General features: G+C 46.5%; 1 protein-coding gene and 1 long non-coding RNA gene across 2 annotated transcripts; both read left to right on the top strand.

Annotated features, from left to right (window-relative positions):
• The first annotated feature begins 920 nt into the window (after positions 1-920).
• On the top strand, positions 921-5,212 carry LOC130493187 (uncharacterized). The gene is made up of 4 exons (XR_008933965.1): positions 921-959; positions 1,796-1,851; positions 2,216-2,303; positions 4,992-5,212. It is a non-coding gene; the product is annotated as an uncharacterized LOC130493187 (long non-coding RNA).
• A 5,517-nt stretch (positions 5,213-10,729) lies between these two features.
• On the top strand, positions 10,730-16,285 carry LOC130474813 (zinc finger protein OZF-like). The gene is made up of 2 exons (XM_056846511.1): positions 10,730-10,871; positions 15,204-16,285. Exons 1-2 carry the CDS (start codon positions 10,730-10,732, stop codon positions 16,283-16,285), a joined length of 1,224 nt encoding a protein of 407 aa, XP_056702489.1.
• The last annotated feature ends 5,419 nt before the right edge of the window (positions 16,286-21,704 follow it).

Here is a 21,704-nt window from a genome sequence, read left to right as displayed (position 1 = left end):
GGCGAGGGCATTACCCAGGTCACGTGCGCCAACTGCCTGGCAAATCTCAACAGGAAACGGCATCAAGGTTCGGGCGGAAAATGAAGTATGGGTAGATTTGTCATGGTCGGCAAAAGGCGGGAGCAAAATGGTGGAACTGATTTTAAACTATAGGGCCGACGTAGATGAATTTGTAAAACAGCCAGCCATTAGTTGGTTAATTATTATTTTTTAATACAAAATGTTCTTGAAAACGAGAAAACCGGTTATAATTTCCGGATGCTCACAGGATGGTGTCGCTCTAGGACCCCCACGGGAAAGAAAGTTTTGGCCAGAAAACAATAAGATGGGGATTAGCTTTGATAGCAAACGTATATATTGTATTTAAATATGCAATTTAAATTAAGATGGAAGAGAGTGAGGGGAAAGTCATTTTATGTTTTAACGACTATAATTTTATGTTTTAACTACTATAATTATTTCCTTTTTATGACCTTATTAAATTCTAAATAACTGATGTTTTTTTTCTATATGTGAATGAAATGAAGACTAATACAAATTTATTTTTTAAAAAAAACGGACACCGGAAGTGCGAGAGGTCGTCTCGGTCCCCATCGGGAACTTCCGGCGCGAGGACGCGTCTCCTTATTTCCAAGGGGATGATTTGACCGTAGAGACGGAAACGGATAGAGCGACGCTGGCTCTGACGTTGGCAACGGCTCGCGGCGGGGGGGTGGTTGTTTTTAAACCGGAAGCTTAGTCGTTTGCCGCTCTAGCGTTGTGCTCGCTCTCTGGTCAAGCTGGTCTGGCATTTGCCCCTGTGGTTGTCTGTGAGCCGCCGCTTCTGGCCGGTGGGGTGTTTGCTTCTCCCGCCCTTCCTGCGCTCCAGGGGCGGTTGGTGCCAGAACCAGGCAAGGGCCGCTGCAAGCAAGCAAGCCAGCCAAGCAAGCAAGCACTCTCTACCATGTCGGGAAGAGACGGTAACGATGGGTGGGGGCGCGGGGGTCGGTGTTGTTAGCAACGTCATGGTGGTGGGCTTGGTTCTTAGAGGCTCTGACGTTTGTGCACGAGAAAGGGAGTGTGGCTATAGAGGGTAGGGCAAAGACGGAGGAGCCCAGGACTACCTCACAGGGAGGTTGTCGCGAGGATGAATGGGTAGGGTCGGAGCCCGGTACGCTGCGTTGAGCTCCTTGGAGAAAAGGTGGGGTCAAGCTGTGTTAGTGCGAAGGTTTGGCTCGGTTGGTGCCAATAGCAAAATTAGGTGGTTGAATTGGGAGAGAGATGAATGGGTTGTGTATTCGGGAGAAAGGTTATCGTTTAGCCCCTTGCATGGGATGCTGGTTTTCCTCTTACAGGTAGTAGAAAAGAGCAAGAGTCCAGTAGCTCCTTAAAGACTAACAAAAATATTTTCTGGCAGGGAATGAGCTTTCGTGAGCCACAGCTCACTTCTTCAGATACTTATTCGTATCCTGCCAGAAAATATTTGTGTCTTTGCTACTGGACTCTTGCTCTTTTCTACTACTGCAGACAGACTAACATGGCTATCCACTGTGAATTATCCTCTTACAGGTAATCATTCAAAATGTCAAAAAGTAGGATCCCTGCCCTACAAGTCGGGACTATGTTCAGTCTTCTCAGGCCTCCGCCGCCTCATGCATGGGTACACCAGGCCTGCAATTGGTTGGGTGATGATGGGATGTGCCTTTTGAGATGAGGAAAGAAGTGATAAATACTGGCGTGTGTACCTAAAAGTGAAGGTTCGTGTAGTGTTTCTCTACCCCGTATTCTGATCTGCCCTCCTCTGCTGTTACTGCAGGTGGCAAGAAAAAGCCCTTGAAGCAACCAAAAAAGCAATCAAAGGAAATGGATGAGGTATGGATGGACAAGGAGGCACGGGGGAGGAGCTGGACCGGACTAAAGGGTGGGCTTGCGTCATTTGGGAAGACTGGTAATCCTCGGTGACACTGCAGTTTGGATTAGCCTCATGAGCCAAAAATAACCAGTTTCCGTTGCTCATGTGGGAGGCGCATTCGGCAAGGTGTCACCTGTCGCTCCAGATTTCTCTGATTATGACATCATGTGCTTGTGTTGACAGTTGCTCTTTGGAGAGGTGGGCTTTTTCTGTCTCGTTTTCTTCCGTATAAAAGGGACAGCTCTCTTTAGCGGAGTATGGCTTTTTAAAGTGATAGTGCATATTTGATATGGGGTTGACCACCATTGTTAAATGTCTTCACAGGAAGACCGAGCTTTCAAGCAAAAACAGAAGGAGGAGCAGAAGAAGCTGGACGAGCTGAAGGCCAAAGCTGCTGGGAAGGGCCCGCTTAGTAAGTGATGTTCTTCTGTGCAAAGGAGGGATTATCCTGAGGATTATGACTGCTGTGTAAATATAGAAGGGGGAGATGAAGGTTAGGTTAAGGGTGTGGGGCAGGAGGGGGTGCCCAAGCTCATTCCAGGTTGGGCATTTCCAGTGCTTGATTGTGTCCCTTTTCTGGCAGAAAGCAGCCCCATCTGAATAAGCAGATGCGGTGCTGTCCACCTTCTTGCACCTGACATTTTGCAGCATGCTGACACACCGCAAGTGCGGCCGACTCTAATCTGGAGAACCGTGTTTGATTCCCCACTCCTCCACATGAAGCCTGCTGGGTGACCTTGGACCAGTCACAGTTCTCTCAGAACTCTCTCAGCCCCACCTACCTCACAAAATGTCTGATGTGGGGAGAGGAAGGGAAGGCAATTGTAAGCCGGTTTGAGTCTCCTTAAAAGGTAGAGAAAATCGGGGTATAAAAACCCACTCTTCTTTTTGTTGTGGGGTGCCTTGATGGGACCCAGCTGCTGGCTTTTTCCAACCTTCACACTGAATATCACTCTTGTCTTGCAGCCCATTTTAGGAGACACTTCCACTGAGAGACGATTTTTTTTGTTTACATCCATGATTCACATTGGCTTGCTGACCTCTAATAGTAATATGCACGGCAAAAGGGTTGTGTGCAGGTTATTAAAACAACTTGTAATTACTTTGATAGTTTTCCTAAATTGGAATGGGCACACAAAAATTCAGAGTGCCAGATCGTGCAATCTAGAATAAAATAGGCCTTATTCCTTGTTCTCACATCTCCCTTAGAAGCAGGTATTTTTAGACTTTCCCCCCTCTGCAGCCCTCAGTGGGCAGGTGGGGTCATAATGGGAAGGGCTTTCTCCCAAGAGAGCAATCTTAGGCACCCTTATTGGGATATAAATTCAATTACAAGCAATAATTCTAGCTTTCAAGCAACATGCATAGGATAAAGCAATAATGGAGATCCGGAATAATCTAGACTGATTGAGGCTTTAAAGATCAAAATTGGCGCCTTAAGTTTTGGCTTGAAAGTTGCATACTTTTTGAGCGTACATCTGCGTCATCGGAATGCTTGATTCTGCTTTGGTCATCAGAACTGGATGTCTGCAGTTTTTTTTTGTAATTTAGCCCGAAGTTCATGACATTCTTAAAAAAGCTAAACAAACCAGAAATACAATACACCGTGACAAAAACCCCACATTAACAATTAGTTACTTCATCAAAGATTGAGCCAGTAACAAACAGTTATGTACAAGAATTACAAATTGTGGCCAAATAAGTAAATAGCCAAAATATTAACAACAGTGTTTATAGCAGTAAGGTGTTTGCAGTAGTAGGTACAGGAATCCAGACATAATCCTGTTTTGAAAATCTTCATTGGCTGAAGCTTAATTCTTGATATGCTGTAATACATTACAGCTTCTGGTTTATTCATTAAAGTGGCAGGTTATTTCTCTGAATTGCAGTCGAGACAGTTCTTATAGCACTTGGTCAACCCTCAGATCTGTTTTATTTTTGCTTTTGTGAGGTCTCCAACCTTGAGAAGTCCCAAAAGAAATTTGCATTGTTCCTGGAAGTCTGACATATCTGATATTGTTTGGCCCACTGGACAAGTACCTTGAAAAGCAATCTCCTTTCAAAAGTTCCACTAGTCCTTTCTCTTGTAAACTGAAGAGCTCCTGCTGTTTCGCTGGCTACCTCTAGATAGCAACATGGTACAAGAAGCAACATGGCTTCCTGATTGAAGTCCTGGCCATTGAATGCCTGCTAAAAGATGAAGCTTTTACAATTGGGGGTAGATGTGGACTTAGATCAGTTCAATAAAGTGTACCACAGTTGTAGGGCAGCCACTGAGAAGATGTCAGTATGTGCTTGGAACCGTCAGGGAGAGCCAGTGTAGTGTAGTGGTTAAAAGTGGTGGTTTGGAGTGGTGGACTCTAATCTGGAGAAGTGGCTTTGATTCTGCACTCCTCCACATGAACGGCAGACACTAATCTGGTGGACTGGGTTGGTTTACTCACACATGAAGCCAGCTGGGAGACCTTGGGCTAGTCACAGCTCTCTCCGAACTCTCAGCCCCACCTACCTCACAGGGTATCTGTTGTGGAGAGGGGAAGGGAAGGTGATTGTAAGCCGATTTGCTTCCTCTTTAAGTGGTAGAGAAAGTCGGCATATAAAAACCAACTCTTCTCCTGGGTCAAGAGACAAAATGGCAGTTTTTGCCTCCAGTATATTTTTATAGTTTAAACAAAAAAGTGATCTGAGGAATTTGGGGCTAAAGCCCCCAAGGCTTTCTAGATCCAGGCCACCACTTGAACTGCCCAGAAGGTGCACATGACCGAATGCAAGCGCTGGAGTACCAGTGTAACTCTGTCTATGACCCTGTAAGGAAGTGGGCTATGGGCCAAGTGAAACAGGTAGAGAGGAGATAGAAAGAAGCTGCATGTCTTGCAGCGTTTGCAGAACTTTCTCTGGAGTTCATTAATACCATACCATTACCTGTTCTCTCAGACACTACAAAAGTATTTTCTGGCAGTTTCCTTCCGTGCACGTAGATGAAGTGAGGAGGAAAGGATGCCGTGAACCCCAGGCCAAGAGATGGCATTTTTGTTTGCTCCTGGTAGAACACGTTAACTCTGCTTGCGGCTAATGCTTAGTGGTGTCTTTCTTCTTGCAGCTGGAGGTGGTATTAAGAAGTCTGGTAAGAAGTAGCAGGTTGGATGGACGACATGGCAAGTGAAGCATTTTGTTCCCCTTGGACGCTTGGCAGCGGGACAGAACTCATGTTGTAGGATATGTTAATTTGTGCACCTTTGTACTTTTTGTTCAAACAAAATAAATGGGGGGTTGGTTGGTTAATGACTGTTCTCTCTTCACCTTCAGCATGTGTTATTACCAAGATGCCAGTATATCTAAGGTCTGAATCTGTTTAGAATCACCAGTGTCCCAAAAATTCAGTCGTTCAGTGGCAGTAACCAGTGTCTAAGTATTAACTGCCACATTTCTTGCCCCGCCTATGCTTCAATGTACCATTTCAGTAGGAATCTTTATGGGGAAAACATGGATTCCAATAAAGCTGTCAGGGTCCAGAAGCACATCTTTTTGAAAAGTGCGCTGTAAACAAGATCTGGCCAGCCACACATGCAGTTGGATTTATTTTAATAAACCTGTTAACCCACAAATGTTTCGCCGTTTCTGGCTTCATTTTAAAAAATGACTTTAAAGGGAATGGGAGGGGGGAGAAAACCACGCTGTTCTGAACGCCCCTGAATTCTCAAGGGGAAATTCCTGGAACAGGCAATGCATCTGAATTGCCTACAGGGAATGTGAGATTGCTCCTTCCCTACTGAGCAGCAGTGTTGAGGTGCAGTCAAACCTTTGGCAGGGAGGCAATGAAGGAAAAAGGGAGGGGCAGTGATAGCACAGGATCACTATGAGCTATGGGAGTTGCACATTCTCCGGCTCTCAGCTTTTCTTCATGGTTTTTTTAATTGGTTCTGGCCCCACAAGGCTTATCCCCTGGTTTTTGCACCCGTTTTTGTGTCTTTAGTTTTCACTTGTCCTCCCTCCCTGGGAGGGGGTCTATTTCTTCTAATAACCACTTTTTTCTTTCTTTTTTTGCTATTAAGTCAAGCTGACTTATGGTGACTAGTGGTGTGATTTTCAAAGCAAGAGACTTTGGGAGGTGGTTTGCCATTGCCTGTCTCCACGTCACGACCCTGATATTCCTTGGAGGTCTCCCATCCAAATACTTGCCAGTGTCAGGCCTGAGATCAGCAAAGGAGTTCATGATCTTTCCTCTCATCTTACAGAATCCTCTTTCTTTGAGGATTCAATTACCACAGCACAGGCTGCAGCCCTCTCTACTGGTGGTGGGAAGTGCTGTCACGTCGCAGCCAACTTATGGCATCCCTGTAGGGTTTTCAAGGCAAGAGGTGATCAGAGGTGGTTTGCCATTGCCTGCTTCTGCATCACAACCCTGGACTTCCTTGGGGGGGGGGTGTCTCCCATCCAAGTATGAACCAGGGCTGACCCTGCTTAGCTTCCGAGATCTGATGACTGCCTGGCCCATCCAGGTCAGGGCTACTCTGCTACACTGTGCTGTTACCTGTGATGGTATCTGCCCCCTTCCATCACTGGCCAGAGGGAGGGGCAAGTCCTAGAGGCAGCTTCAGCCGTTTACTGCTTCACCGTGCTCAGGCAGATGAGAGATCTGCAGCTGTTTCCTCTGGGTGTGTGTGTCTCACTGCTGCCCCAAGTGGAAGTGGAAAAGGGCATCTAGAGGTCATTCAACCTGGGGAATTATTGGGGGAGGGGCCATGGCTCAGTGGTAGAGCCTCTGCTTGGCATGCAGAAGGTCTCAGGTTCAATCCCCTGCATCTCCAGTTAAAGGGACCAGGCAAGTAGGTGATGTGAAAGACCTCTGCCTGAGACCTTGGAGAGTTGCTGCCAGTCTGAGTAGACAATACTGACTTTGATGGACCGAGGGTCTGATTCAGTGGAACGCAACTTCATGTGCCCCAAGGAATTGGCCTTGCCTTTGAGGCCGTGGGCCCTGCCTTTGCAGCTGTTGTCTTAGCCATCATCCACAGGTTCCAGTTGTGCCACTGGTGATCTCTTTGTACCACAGCTCCTTCGACAAAATTGTGAAGAAGTTCATTACACGTGAGTGTTGGACGATATCCATAAGCAAGAAGCCAAATATTAAAGTTCAGGTTCACCAACCGCTATCAAGTAGGTTTTCGGTCTTCATTCATTCAAGCCTAGATCTGCTGACTTCCCATGAGATGATTGGGATGCTTGTCTTGGGCATTGTTGATGAGCAGCCGTGGCCGGGGTGGTGGTGGAATGAAGCATGCCAAGGAACTGTGACCTGGGCATTTCCACCTTCTCTGACTTCTTTCACTATAAAGTAAGGAGGGAAAGGGTGGGGTGAGTTTAGGTCTCTGTTACAAAACCATCATTTATATCATAACAATTTCTGAACTTTACTTTCTGATTATCATATGAATTATCAATGTAAAAAAATGGAGTCAACAGCCTCTGGAAGGGTCAGAATTCTTGCCTCATCTCAAGTTTTGCAGCACACAAACCGGCCAGTCCCTGCGACAAAGATTGAATGGACATAAGTCTGACATCAGAAACCACAACATTCAGAAACTAGTGGGGGAACATTTTAACCTTCCAGGATATTCAGTTGCTGATTTAAGAGTAGCAGTTCTCTTACAAAGGGAGATTAGAGAGAGATGGCTGAATTACAACTAATAATGAAGCTCAAGACTATGCATTCTCCAGGACTTAATAGAGATTTGGGATTACGGTCTCATTACCAATGCTGACTTCTCCTCGCCTACTACCCCTCTGCATATCACACCTAATCCAATCACGCCTGCTGATGTCATTTACTTGCTTTTTACATTGCCATTGTGTGTCTAATTCAATTGTCCCTACTTAAGGATAGATGGAATCACATTCTAGCTGTATCTGTAGAAGTGAGCTGCGGCTCACGAAAGCTCCTACCCTGCCAGAAATTTTTTTAGTCTTTAAGGCGCTACTGGACTCCTGCTCTTTTCTACTGCTAGTGACAGACTAATATGGCTATCCATCATGATCTATCTCAAGTATTCATTTTCAAGATTATGAACTTTTCTATCCTTCTCTGCCCCCAGGGAAATGCACTATTCAAGTCCAGCTGCCCACGGTGGAAACACAAGGGCACAATGCAGAGAATGTCGCAGAATGGGTACCGAACACCATGCTGAATGTATTCAGCCAGACAGAAGAGGATATCCAGTGAACCTGCACTTGATTCTGCCCTCTGTTTCCCCCTCACTGTCCCATGTGCTTAGTGACAGAATTCTCACATGCCGTGTAAAGGTTAAGGGTTTGCTGAGTATCAAAAGAGAGCCTTGGAGTTCCTTCTAAACTTCCTCTGCCTTTTGGGAGCCACAATTGCTGCACTTCAGGCTGCCAGAAATGCAGATCTGGGGGTAGTATGTTTTGGCCCATTGCTTCTTACATGGCTGATGGGTGGGAACAGGCTGAGCCCCCAGGAATGAATGGAAATACAGGATAAAGGAGGAAAAGGGATCGCAGCCACTTCAATCTCTTCTTTTTCCACCACTGGGAGGGTGGGGGTCCTTTCTGTCCCAGCTTAGGTTATTCTGTTTTTGTCACCTTTTACTTTTGGTTCCCATCTGTTTTTAGCAAGTTTAAGAGTTTCCTCAGTCATCCATCCAGGCTTTTCATTTCTTTTGGCTATAGGAATGGTCTTTGTGCATTCTTCCTTGATAATATCTCGTTTCAAACTATAGTTCTTCTGGTTCGCATTCACTTTAACTTAGTAATGTAAATCTGTTCTTTAAACTCTTCAGGAATGTTGCTTAGATTGTATTATGGCATTATGAATGTTTTGGTGTTCTTCTTCAGCTTTATTCTAAATTTTGGTATTAACAGTGGTCTGTACCACAGTTGGTTCCTGGTCTTGATTTAGCAGAGAGAATAGAGCTTCTCCATATTCTGCTTCCATTTATGTAATCTATTCGATTTCTATCTGCTGATCGGTTACCTAAAACGTGTTTACAATGAACAAATTGTTTCCTTCACAGAATGCTATGAGTCGCTCTCCTGCTTCATTTTGTGCTTTGTTTCCTACGTTTACGTTCCAGTCACCTATGATTATAAGCACATCTTTTTTAGGTGTATGACCAATTTCTTCCTGGACATGTGCATAAAAGCTTTCCATTTCTTTCTCATCAGCAACTGTAGTTGGGGCATAAACTTGAACAATGGTTATGTTGATAGACTTTCCATTAAATCTGATATTATTCGGTCAGACTCATTCGGCATTAGCACAGTGGGGATCCATTTTGGGAGCAAGAGCAGTAAGTAGATTCTGACACAGCCAAGAGTTTGAATGAAGACAAGCCGCCTGAGCTGGGAATGTCTGCCAAGACATAGGTCCCACACGCTCAGTCAAGAGTCTTCTCGATGTCCGCATTTAGCGCAAGAGAAGAAGAGTTGGTTTTTATATGCTGACTTTACCACTTAAGGAAGAATCAAACCGGCTTACAATCATCCTTCCCTTCCCCACCCTACAACAGACACCCTGTGAGGTAGGTGGGGCTGAGAGAGTTCTAAGGCGTCATGCGGAGGAGTGGGGAAACCAACCCAGTTCACCATATTAGCATCTGCTGCTCCTGTGGAGGAGTGGGGAATCAAACCCTGTTCTCCAGATTAGAGTCCACCGCTCTTAACCACTACACCAAGCTGGCTGTCAACAAAGAGCCCTCATAAAGAAAGCCTATTTGCCTACCTGAAAATTTACAACTTAATGGTACACAATGACACATTGACCCATCAAATAAGTGTCTAAAAATGTTGCAAGTTCACCTAGCCCAACGTGAGTGCAACCTTTAGTAAATATGCCCATTGAGAAACTCCCAATCTACTCAAACCAATAGGATGATGGGGTTAGAATACCGAATTGTTGAACGGGCTGTACCATTTTACAGTGAATGGGGAATCTCTCTTTTGAACGCTCCTCCATATGAAACAAAAACTCATTGTTTTGATGTGGTAAACCAGAGGTTCGTGGAGGAGAAGGAGACCCGAGACCGTTGTTTGCAAGAAAACAGTTATTTATTCAAAGCAGCTGCTACCCAGAGCACTCTACCGAGTAAAAATCTCTGAACCCTGATTGTACTGAGGAAGGGATATTTATCCAAATTCAAGATATGACAACCCATCAACATTCAGGGTAAAGCTGATGGCACTCCAGACATGGAGGCGGCAGTATAGTAACAGTTTCCCCCAGTTCTTGTTATGGTTTATTGCAACCCTCCATGACTCTTGCCCCAATTCCTTAGCACACAGAGATACCCTGCCCAACAACGAGCTATTCCCAGGCTGTCCTAATACATTTCAATACATTTTACAGAGAGGAAAAGAGAGTACTGCAGATCGCTAAATCAGTGGATCTTCCATAGTCAGGGGAAGTCTACCCTGCTGCCTCAGTTTCCAAATAGAAAAGCGGCAAGACAAGCCAAGCACAGGGTGGTTTTCTTCGATGTGTCCTTTTTCTATTTTCTTGGGGTGTTTTGAAAGGCGATCAAAGCTGGACAGGCGATCAAAGCTGCCCTACCCTCCCCCCCCCCCTAGCCTGGAAATGGTACAGACCACTCGCCCACGTTGTTTGGCCCTGCTGCACGTGGCAGGAGTTGCCCGGGGAGCGATTCCGCCTCGCGGCCACTGGGTGGCTCCGGCTGCGCTTCGGCAGGGGGCTGCCCGGCTTCTGGGCTGGTGTCCGTGGCTCGGGGGGTGGGGGGTAGGGGGTAGTGGGTGGGGGGTGGAGCCTTCTGGGCCAGACCTCCAATGCTGCCGCCTGCAGCCTCCATTGTGAGCAAGGGGAGTCCCATGCCGGGCAAGCGCTCTGCTCTTCCGGGGAGACCGATGTCGCTCTGCGCCCAACCCATGCGGCGACTGTCGCAAGCTGGAGCCAGGTCCTTGGGCCAGATCTTGCAGCAGATCTTAGCTCTTGGACAGAGGGAAATCCCAGGTAAAGGTGGTGGAAGAGGAGGAGGAGGGAAGGGGGGGTGGAGAGAGAGGAAATGAGGATCCACTAATAATTGATTTAGCTTGTGTAATTCATTAGGCAGATTTAAGGCTGCGAAGCGAGTAACTTCCAATGCACTTAAACCTGTTTTGGTGTTAATTTTATGGCAGTGATCCTAAGATCTCAAGCTAAGCAGGGTCGGCCCTGGTTAGCATTTGGATGGGAGACCACCAAGGAAGACCAGGGTTGCTGTGCAGAGGAAGGCACTGGCAAACCACCTCTGTTAGTCTCTTGCCATGAAAACCCCAAAAAAGGGGTCGCCAAAAGTCGGCGGCGACTTGACTGCACTTTACACACACACAAACACACATTGTTTGTATAGCTAATGCCAGTAAAGGCTTCGTATTCGAGAGGAAATGGGTATACAAAGAGCGCTTCCTACCCGCCCCTTTGCTTCGGGGTGGGACACGTCTCTGTCCCATTCAGGGTTACTGCTCATGCCTCACGTGCTGTGAGCAGAAGAGATCCTGGGTGAGGGACTAAGGGAATGCTTACTTCAGATCACTTGATCCGAATTAGTTATACCACAGCGCTCTTTGAATCAGCGCTGCAAATCCCGTTAGTTCTGATTACTTTATACCGTACCGTTCTTGGGTTCAGCGCTGCAAATCCCCTTAATTCAAGTTAGTTGTACCACACACCACTTTCACACACGCTGAACAATGCCCCCGCAATCCACTTTCAGTGCACTTTGCAGCTGGGTTTCACTGTGTGAAATGGCAAACTCCACTTGCAAACGACCGTTTAAAGTACATTGAAAGTGGGCTGAAAGTGCATGTGAAAGTGCCCACCGTTCTTGGAATCAGCGCTGCAAAACCCCCCCCCCCCCAAAACCCCCCTCTCATCTTGCCCATGCCACTGAAGGACCATTTCGGTACTGAAAACTTCAGGGCCCTTGAGACACTTCCTGTATGAACTTTCTCTGCTTTAACTACCTTCCTTTGACACCGGAAGGCGCCCTCCCCGCCCTTTACCCCTTGTCTTTCTGGGACAGTGTTGATGACTGGCTCCTTCTGTTTGCAGGTGGAATTGAATGCGCTACACTGTTCAAAAAGAAATTCAGCTGTTCAAAATAAATGTGGTAACAGTTTGGAATGTCTCTTTGCATCCTTGTGATGAAGAGAGCCGCGGCACCTGAAAGACTGCTTAGTTTATTCAGATGTGCGCACTTTACCTGGAAGTAAACCCTTGCCTATACTCACCCATGTCACAGGAAACAAGGCCAGAGGTTTTCAGACTTTCTCATTTGAGGGAACGCTTTCCAGATTGGTATGTTTGCATGGAACTGTCTGTGTTGCAGACGATTCTGGGATATATTCCAAGCCTGGGCTATGCATGCGATGAAATGCACCAATCGAGTTTTGAGGTGGTAAAATGGACTCTGTCATGTCAAACTGAAGGGTCCTATTTACAAATTCTCCCCTACATAAACCGCTCCCTGCCGCTAAGAAAACTTGTACGGTAGAGGCTGGACTGCCCTGACCTGGAGGGCCCCAGGCTAGCGCGATCTTGACAGATCTCAGAACCTAAGCAGGGTCAGCGCTGGTTAGTACATGGATGGAACACCTTAGGGAAGGCCAGAGTTGCTGTGCAGAGGCAGGCAAAGTCAAACCACCTCTGTGGGGTCACCATAAATCAGCTGCAACTTAATGGCGCTTTCCTCCGCTGGCGATTGGACTGAGCTAGACTCTTTCTCACGTGAGCGCTAATTTTTCTTTTCTTTTTTTAACTTTTGCGGAGGGTTTATGTGAGGGAGCATTCAAAAACGCTCTCCTTCACTTGCACTCCTAAGTGAGTGGATTCCTACCGCATCATATTGCTGTATGTATAGCCCCCTTCTGGATGTACACCTTAACGTGGTGAGGGGGTAACGTGGTGTGTCAGCGAAGCTGGGAGCAATACCGAAAGGGGTCTAGACTCTATCAAGAGACTAAACTCCTAGCAGAGTCACTCACGACGGAATGGTCACAGCTGAGACACCAGTCGAAGATGCGTCCACCCCCTTAAGGGATCAATGGCCACATCCGCAGAAGAGGACAGGCAGTTCCAATGGGGAGGGGGGCAGAGGAATCCCTGAAGGTTAGCTACTGGGCAGCAGCAGTAGTGGAAGGTGACACTGGCGGAGGATCTTTCGTAGACAACGGCAGTGCCACTACGGCTAACCCTGGTTAGTACTGCGCAGAAGAAGGCACTGGAAAACCACTTCTGACCAACCTTTACCTTGAAAACCCTATGATGAGACAATCCAAAATGAAAACTCAATAAAGGAAGCCAGAGCCTTCAGTTTGCAAGATCTGAGCCAGGCTGTCAAAGAGAGGACATTTTGGAGGACTTTCATTCATAGGGTCCCCATGAGTCGGAAGCGACTTGACGGCACTTAACACACACATAGGCCAGGCCTCAGTTAATGCTACTTGGGCCCAGGCTTGTTGGGCCCTGCTGTCACCCCCAAACAATCTGAGAATGCGACTCTGTGTTACAAGGAACGATCAAAAACGGCGGGGAAGTCATCTTTCAGCAAATGTTACTTGGTGTCACTAATCTTTTGTTTTAAAAATTTATTAAGAAAATATGAGAATATAACAATAAAAGAAAATGGAAATATAACATTACTAAAATACTCATAATACAAATTCTTGAAAAGAAACTAAAACGGTGCTGCTAATATAAGTAAAATGCCCATAACAGTGAACCAAGCAATACTCTTATCTATTTATCTAAAATCCACATGATTATTACGTCACTCCCTCTCTGTGATTAACACATTGTGGTGTTTTTTCCATCCTTGAAATTGTTAAATTCCAGCGAGTGTCCAGTTCTTCTGTATTTTTGTCATTGTTATAATACGTCAACTTAATTAAAGCATAGGTTTCTTTAACCTTATCAAGCCAATTATTTAAATAAGGGAATTTATTACTTTTTCAATATCTCGCCAAATTTGTTCTAGCAACAGTTAGTATATGGAAAAACGTAACTCGAATATCCTTTGATTTAGCTAGAAAGGTGTCTCTAATCTTCTCAGGGAAGAAGCCCTGATAAGACTCTGAAAACCCTCAATGTTCTTTGGTATAGTTTGAAAACTAGGTGGCCTTTAAGGTGTCACAGGATTCTGCCTTAGTCCACTTTGGTGACAAATCACAAAATCACAGAAAGTTGGAAGAGACCACAAGGGCCATCCAGTCCAACCCCCTGCCATGCAGGATCCCACAATCAAAGCACTCTTGACAGATGGCCATTCAACCTCTGCTTAAAGACCTCCAAAGATGGGGACTCCACCCCCCCCCCAAGGCAGCGCATTCCACTGTCGAACCCCCCTCACCGTCAGAAAGTTCCTCCTAATGTTTAGGTGGGATCGTTTTTCTCTTAGTTTAAATTCATTACTCTGTGTCCTAGTCTCTGAAGCAACCGAGAACAAGCTAGTTCCCTCATTAACATGGCATCCCTTCAAATATTTAAACATGGCTATCATGTCACCCCTTAACCTTCTCTTCTCCAAACTAAACAAACCCAGCTCCTTAAGTCTCTCCTCATAGGGCATGGATTCCAAACATTTGACCATTCTGGTCGCTCTCCTCTGGACACGCTCCAACTTGTCAACATCCTTCTTAAATTGTGGAGGCCAAAACTGGACACAGTATTCCAAGTGAGGTCTGACCAATGCAGAATACAGTGGTAGTATTACTTCCCTTGATCTAGACACAATACTCCTACTGATGCAGCCCAGAATTGCATTGGCTTTCTTAGCCTCCATATCACACTGTTGACTCATATTCAGTTTGTGGTCCACTAAGACTCCCAGATCTCCTTCACATGTACTGTTGTCAAGCCAACTATCTCCCATCCTGTACCTGTGCCTTATGTTGTCTCCTTACAGTTCTCCCTATTGAAATCCATTTTATTGCTTATGGCCCAGCTCTCCAGTCTATCAAGGTCATTCTAAACTCTGACCCTGTTCTCTGGGGTATTAACTACCCCTCCCAACTTGGTGTGATCTGCAAATTTGATTATCATGTCCTCTATTCCATCATCCAAGTCATTTATAAAAATATTAAATAGTACTGGTCCAAGTACAGACCCCTGTGGCACTGTGGTGACTGTTTGCTTGGGGCCAGAAGGTTGCTTAATAAACATCCGCGTTACACTGGAGCCATCGTCCTGTGGTGCAATCTTGTGGGAAATGTATAAGAACGAACCAACCACATGGCCCGTTGTTTTCGCTTTACAAGGATTGGGTGTTTTTCTTCACCGTAACTCATGTCTGAATTCTTCCATTAGGTGAGAGATTTGGAAGGGAAAATATTTCAGCCTTCAGATCGGAAACACCAGGCAAGATCTCTCCAAAAAGACCTCCCAATGACGACGTTCCTGAGCACCCAGATCAAAGTAGTTCCTTCAGGAGTTTGGGGAAAGGGCCGCAGGCAATTGTTACGGAGGGGACGGAAGGCAGAGAGAGCCACGAGGGCGTAAAAGTCAGGAAACGCAAAGGGGCCGTCGTCTACCGGCAGGCCCACATGGGGGAGAAACCAAACATCTGCATTGAGTGTGGGAAAAGCTTTCTCCAGAGCTCAGATCTCATTAATCATCGGAGAATTCACACGGGAGAGAAGCCCTTTACGTGCCCAGACTGTGGGAGGAGTTTCAGCATGAGCTCAAACCTCCTTAGGCACCGGAGGACCCACACAGGGGAGAGACCCTATAACTGCACTCAGTGCGGGAAAAAGTTTACTGATAAATCAACTCTGATCCAACACCAGAGAACCCACACAGGAGAAAAGCCTTATCAGTGCCTGGACTGCGGGAGGACCTTCAGCCGTAGCTCCCATCATAAAAGACACCTGAAGAGCCTGGCAGGAAAACATCACGGCCAGCGTGGCCATCTTGAGAACGCAGCCAGCAAGGCCTCCCCTGCCCTGAGAAAGGCGGGACAGGCCAAGAAGACTGTCCCCGTCAAGTTCCCAAACACATGCGCAGAGTGTTGGCAGAGCTTCAGCCAAAACTCAGACCTGATCAAGCACATGCGCATCCATACCGGGGAGAAACCGTACGTTTGCGGCCACTGCGGCAAGTGCTTCAACGTCAGCTCCAACCTTAACCGGCACCAGAGAATCCACACGGGGGAGAAGCCCTACGCCTGTTCTGACTGTGGGAAGAGCTTCACGGACAAGTCCACCCTCACCCAGCACCATCGCACCCACACGGGAGAGAAACCTTACCGATGCACTTACTGTGGGAAGCGTTTCAGCCACAGTTCTCACCACAAAAGGCACGAGAAAATCCACATGGGGGAGAACCCGGCCGTGTTCATGCCCCTGCAGGCCTACCCCAATCAAATGTTCTCAAGCGCGCAGGTTTCTTGAGAAAGATGGAAGCCTGGCTGGGTCTGTGTGGCAGGGGGAGATCGTGTTCTCTGGCAATCTCAACCCACCCGCCTATATGACTCCTCTTCTTAAACTGACTGGAAACCCAATACCTCAGAACAGGATGTAAAACTCCAGTATTAGACCCTCTTGCTTGGGGGGGGGGGATTTCCTAAGCATTTAATTTTTCTGTCAGTGCAATCCTGAGTTACAATTAAGCCCATTCACTTCGGTGAACTGTGAAGTGTATAATTCTGTTTAGGATGACATGGTGAGATTATTACTTTTTTTTTTTTTTAAGCGTAGACATTGTTATAATCATGCAGGTATTCGTAAAGCTTTTGTAACTCCCCAGTGTCTCTTCCCCTCAATCCTAAACTTAAGTAACCTCTTGTAGGAGTGAGTTCTACACGCTAACAAGACATCATCTTTTAATCAAATACATAATCTCTTTGTTTACCTTTTTCTTTAGTGGTGATTTTTTGGGGTCAAACATTTAACAAGTCTTAAGTATTAAACTATGTCATAGATATGTAACCCCCCTTCCCTCCCAGTCCTCCCACAGTGTGGTTTTGCCTCTGACCTGAAGGGGGTAATAATATGCTGTGAAAGAGGCAGTCAGAAATCCTGGCCTGATTCTATGGCATAGTCGGGCACGGAAGCTCTTCTGCTCCTGTCCAGGAATTTTTCGGTTCCCCATTATCTGTGCCCCACAGCTTCTGGGCTGTAACCTGGGGATGGGCCACAGCCTATAGTAATGGCAGAGCATGTGTGCTTCATGCAGGAAGTCCCAGGTGCACTCTCCATTTAAAGCAGGGGTGTCAAACTCATGTGTTACAAGGCTGGATATAACATAAATGTCACTCGGTTCACAAGGTTGGAAGAGACTCCAAGGGCCATCCAGCCCAACTCCCTGCCATGCAGGATCCCACAATCAAAGCACTCCCGACAGATGGCCATCCAGCCTCTGCTTAAAGACCTCCAAAGACGGGGACTCCACCACCCTCCGAGGCAGCGCATTCCACCAGCGAACAGCCCTCACTGTCAGAAAGTTCTTCCTAATGTTTAGGTGGAATCGCTTTTCTCTTAGTTTAAATCCATTACTCCGTGTCCTAGTCTCTGGGGCAACAGAGAACAAGCTAGTTCCCTCGTCTACATGACATCCCTTGAAATATTTAAACATGGCTATCATGTCACCCCTTAACCTTCTCTTCTCCAGACTAAACAAACCCAGCTCCTTAAGTCTCTCCTCATAGGGCATGGATTCCAGACCTTTGACCATTCTGGTCGCCCTCCTCTGGACATGCTCCAACTTGTCAACATCCTTAAATTGTTGGGCCATGCCTTGCCAGCACAGATCGGAGGTGGGGGTGGCTGCCTCGGCTAGCATGCGGGCCAGATAAGAGCTCTCAAGGGGCCAGATCCGGCCCGCGGGCCTTATGTTTGACACCCCTGATTTAAAGGATCTTCTCAGATAACAGGTGCATGGATAGGCCTGAGATCCAGGATAACTCCTGCCAGTCAAAGCAGACAATGCTGGGCAAGATATGTGTGTTAAGTGCCATCAAGTCGCTTCCGACTCATGGCGACCCTATGAATCAGTGTCCTCCAAAACCGTCCTATTTTTAACAGCCGGGGGGCTTATTGAGAGACAAAGGACTGGGACAATGAAGGCAGTGGAGAATCATGGGAGATTAGCAGGGATGCTTGGGCAAGGTAGGGGGGCCAACCTCCAGGTGGCACCTGAAGATCTCCTGCTATTACAGTTGATCTCCAGGTGAGCAAGATTGGTTTCCCTGGAGAAAATGACTGCTTTGGAGGGTGGGGCTCTATGGCATTATACCCTGCTGAAGTCCCTCCCCTCCCCAAACCTTGCCCTGCTCAGGTCCACCCCCCCAAATCTCCAGGTATTTCCCAACCCCCAGTTTGCAACCCTAGGGCAAGGGCATCTCTTGTCTCCAATACTGTATGGTGCGAGAGTAAGCACCAATGTATGGGAGAGAAGGGAAGGGTATATGAGGAGGGAATCATTGAGGTCCCAAATAGGAAATCTTCTCTCCCCTGGCTCATTACCATTTCTTAAACTAATACCAATAAACTTCAATATTGTAAAACCAGATTTAAGGTACCCCTGATTTAAAAATATATATTAATAGCAGCCATTTAAGAAATTCCTGACAAAACACCAGTCAGTAGCTCAGACCAGCACAAACAACCAAACTTGGAAATCTCTAGCAAGGCCAATAAACAAACAGGAACGAGGGCGCAAAAAATACACATGTAGGGAAATAAGACAACAGCTGGGGGGCGTGGGAGACCCACAGTTTAACTAAAGGTACGGGACAATGTTTTCACTCAGTGCCTGTCACAATAAGAACATAAGAAAGGCCCTGCTGGATCAGACCAAGGCTCATCAGTTCCAGCAGTCTGTTCACACAGCGGCCAACCAGGTGCCTCTAGGAAGCCACTAACAAGACGACGGCAGCAGCACCATCCTGCCTGTGCTCCACAGCACCCAAAATAATAGGCATGCTCCTCTGATACTAGAGAGAATAGGTATGCAGCATGACTAGTATCCATTTTAACTAATAGCCATGAATACCCCTTTCCTCCATGATCATGTCCACTCCCCTCTTAAAGCCTTCCAAGCTGGCAGCCATCACCACATCCTGGGGCAGGGAGTTCCACAATTTAACAATGCGTTGTGTGAAGAAAGACTTCCTTTTATCTGTTTTGAATCTCTCACCCTCCAGCTTCAGCAGATGACCCCGCGTTCTAGTATTATGAGAGAGGGAGAAAAGCTTCTCCCTGTCCACTCTCTCCAAACCGTGCATAATTTTATAGACCTCTATCATGTCTCCCCTTAGCCGCCTTCTTTCCAAGCTAAACAGCCCTAAGCCCAGGCCTTTCTCTTGTTGCCTTATTTAATACGTATTTGCCAATAACGAGATCCTCAGACTGGAGAGTTGTGACCCACCTCAACACCCACACCCTCCTGTTATGTTACTATACCAGGTGTGATGTAAAGTATTTCTTTTATTAGTATGTCTTATTTTACAATCCTGCGCCATCAGCTATGAATCAGGACCTCTTTTCTTTGGATCCTACAGAACGTAGGATCCAAATGTAGGAATGTAGGCTTATACAGGTAGAGAATAACATGCAAGTCACATACAACAAAACACATAAATTTGTTCAGTTTCTGTGACCTGTAATAGCTTCCTAAGAGCCCTGTGGCGCAGAGGGGTCATCTGCAGTACTGCTGTCCAACCTCTGCTTGTGACCTGAGTTCGATCCCGACGGAAGTCGGTTTCAAGTAGCCGGCTCAAGGTTGACTCAGCCGTCCATCCTTCCGAGGTTGGTAAAATGAGTACCCGGCTTGCTGGGGGTAAAGGGAAGATGACTGGGGAAGGCACTGGCAAACCACCCCATAAACAAAGTCTGCCTAGAAAATGTTGGGATGTGACATCACCCCATGGGTCAAGAATGACCCGGTGCTTGCACCGGGGACCTTTACCATTTTAAAAATGTCTAGTGTGTGGGACCTGGAATTCTCCTAGAATTACAGCTGAGCTCCAGAATACAGGGGTAAAGTGTAAACGACTGTGTAAATGACAAACCACTCTGCAAACATAGTCTGCCTAGTAACGTCACCTTTATCTTTAATACCTTCCTACTCTTTCATTCATAGGGTCGCCATGAGTCGGAAGCGACTTGACGGCACTTAACACACACTCTTAATTGCATACATTTACCAGAACTGGGAGGTGAGTTATACTGAATGGTTACAATGTTGGCCCTTTCAACCTGTCAAACTTAAAAGACAATAACTGGACAGCTTTAAAAATTTGCTGGTTTTATCGAGGAACAGCAGTCAAAACCTTCCTTGTCAAAAAGTATACACCACAGTCCCTACTGGACTCCCTGCCCAATCAGGATACCTCCTATCCCTTCTCCCACCAAACACCAATTTCCTATTTGTCCCTTAGTTGCTGTGCTTCAGTGGCAGAGTATCTGCTTGGCGTGCAGAAGGTGCCAGGTTCAATCCCCGGCATCTCCAGCTAAAGGGACCAGGCAAGTAGGTGATGTGAAAGGCCTCTGCCTGAGACCCTGCAGAGCCACTGCGGGTCTGAGTAGACAATACTGACTTTGATGGACCAAGGGGTCTGATTCAGTAGAAGGCAGCTTCATGTGTATTTTAACCTCCTGGGTTTGTTTCTTCACTTCAGCATTCCAGTCAGCCTTTTTGAAGCTGGTCGGTTCATGCTGAATGGGGCAGAAATATTCTCCTGTCCATCACAGTGCCTGCAACCCCAAAGGCTAGTCACCAGGTCAACTGATGTAGAGAGGACCTTCCACAACTGGTGTGCCACAACTGAAAAGGCACACTGGAGCTCCCCTTAGAAACCGCCGTCACAGATCTTAGCTGGTGGGCAGGTTGTATGGGAGGAGGTGGTCCTTTCATTGAGTTTTCCTTTGCCCATGATATGTCACTCATTTCACAGGGCTTTTGGGGAAACAATAAACCAGGGATGCTAAAGACAGCTACCCTTAAAGTCATATAGGATAATGACAGCCCAATGTATGTTTTTTTTCCCCAAAAGGTTGAGGCAGGGAAGCGTGCAGACAGGGATTGCTCTGAGACAATCAGATTATCAACAATACATAAAAGACAGGCAAATATAGTAGTCTAGATTGCTATCTTTATGGCCTGAAGAACATGACTGTACATGGATAATCAGTAGGAAACATGCATACCATAGTTCAAGCAGCCTTCTGTGCTTACTTTGTATATGTGTACAATCTGGACCCTGGGTTTATCTGTGGACACATGTGAAATGGACTCTGCAAATGTGAAACATGGGAACGTGTGTTTAGACTGCCTGTACACACACTGAATGCCTCCAATGTCTGCCGTAGCTATGCCCTGAAAGGCAGAGAGAAGGATAAAGGAGAACATATATATTAAAAAATTAACATTGGGTCTCATTATTTTAGCTTGGGTTTAAAGCTGGATCTGAAAAAGCTGAACACTACACTGCACTACAGTGCGCCGAGGGGTGCGTGAGTATGCGAGGTGAGGCAGACCTGTGGCATTTCTCCCTCAACGAGCAATTTCTTTGGCCAGATCACTAGTTCTGTTCCTACTGTGATAAAGAAAACCGCCAAGATTAGACTTGTGTGTGTCTTCAAGTTAGGCTTTTCTTTGCTTTTGTATAGGACAGGGTTTAATGGGATCCTGGGTTCAGTCAAGAATTGCCACCTCTCGCTTGGGAAATTCTTGAAGATTTATGGTGGTGCCTGAGAACGGCGGAGTTTGAGAAGGGAAGGAACTCAGTGGGGATGTGATGCCATAGAGTCCCCAGAAATAGTGGGAAATTTCACATACTTTAATGGAAGCCATAGAGGCCATTCTCTG

Source organism: Euleptes europaea, chromosome 1, assembly GCF_029931775.1.
Source record: "Euleptes europaea isolate rEulEur1 chromosome 1, rEulEur1.hap1, whole genome shotgun sequence".
Lineage (NCBI taxonomy): Eukaryota > Metazoa > Chordata > Lepidosauria > Squamata > Sphaerodactylidae > Euleptes > Euleptes europaea.
This window is presented reverse-complemented; position numbering and strand designations above follow the sequence as displayed.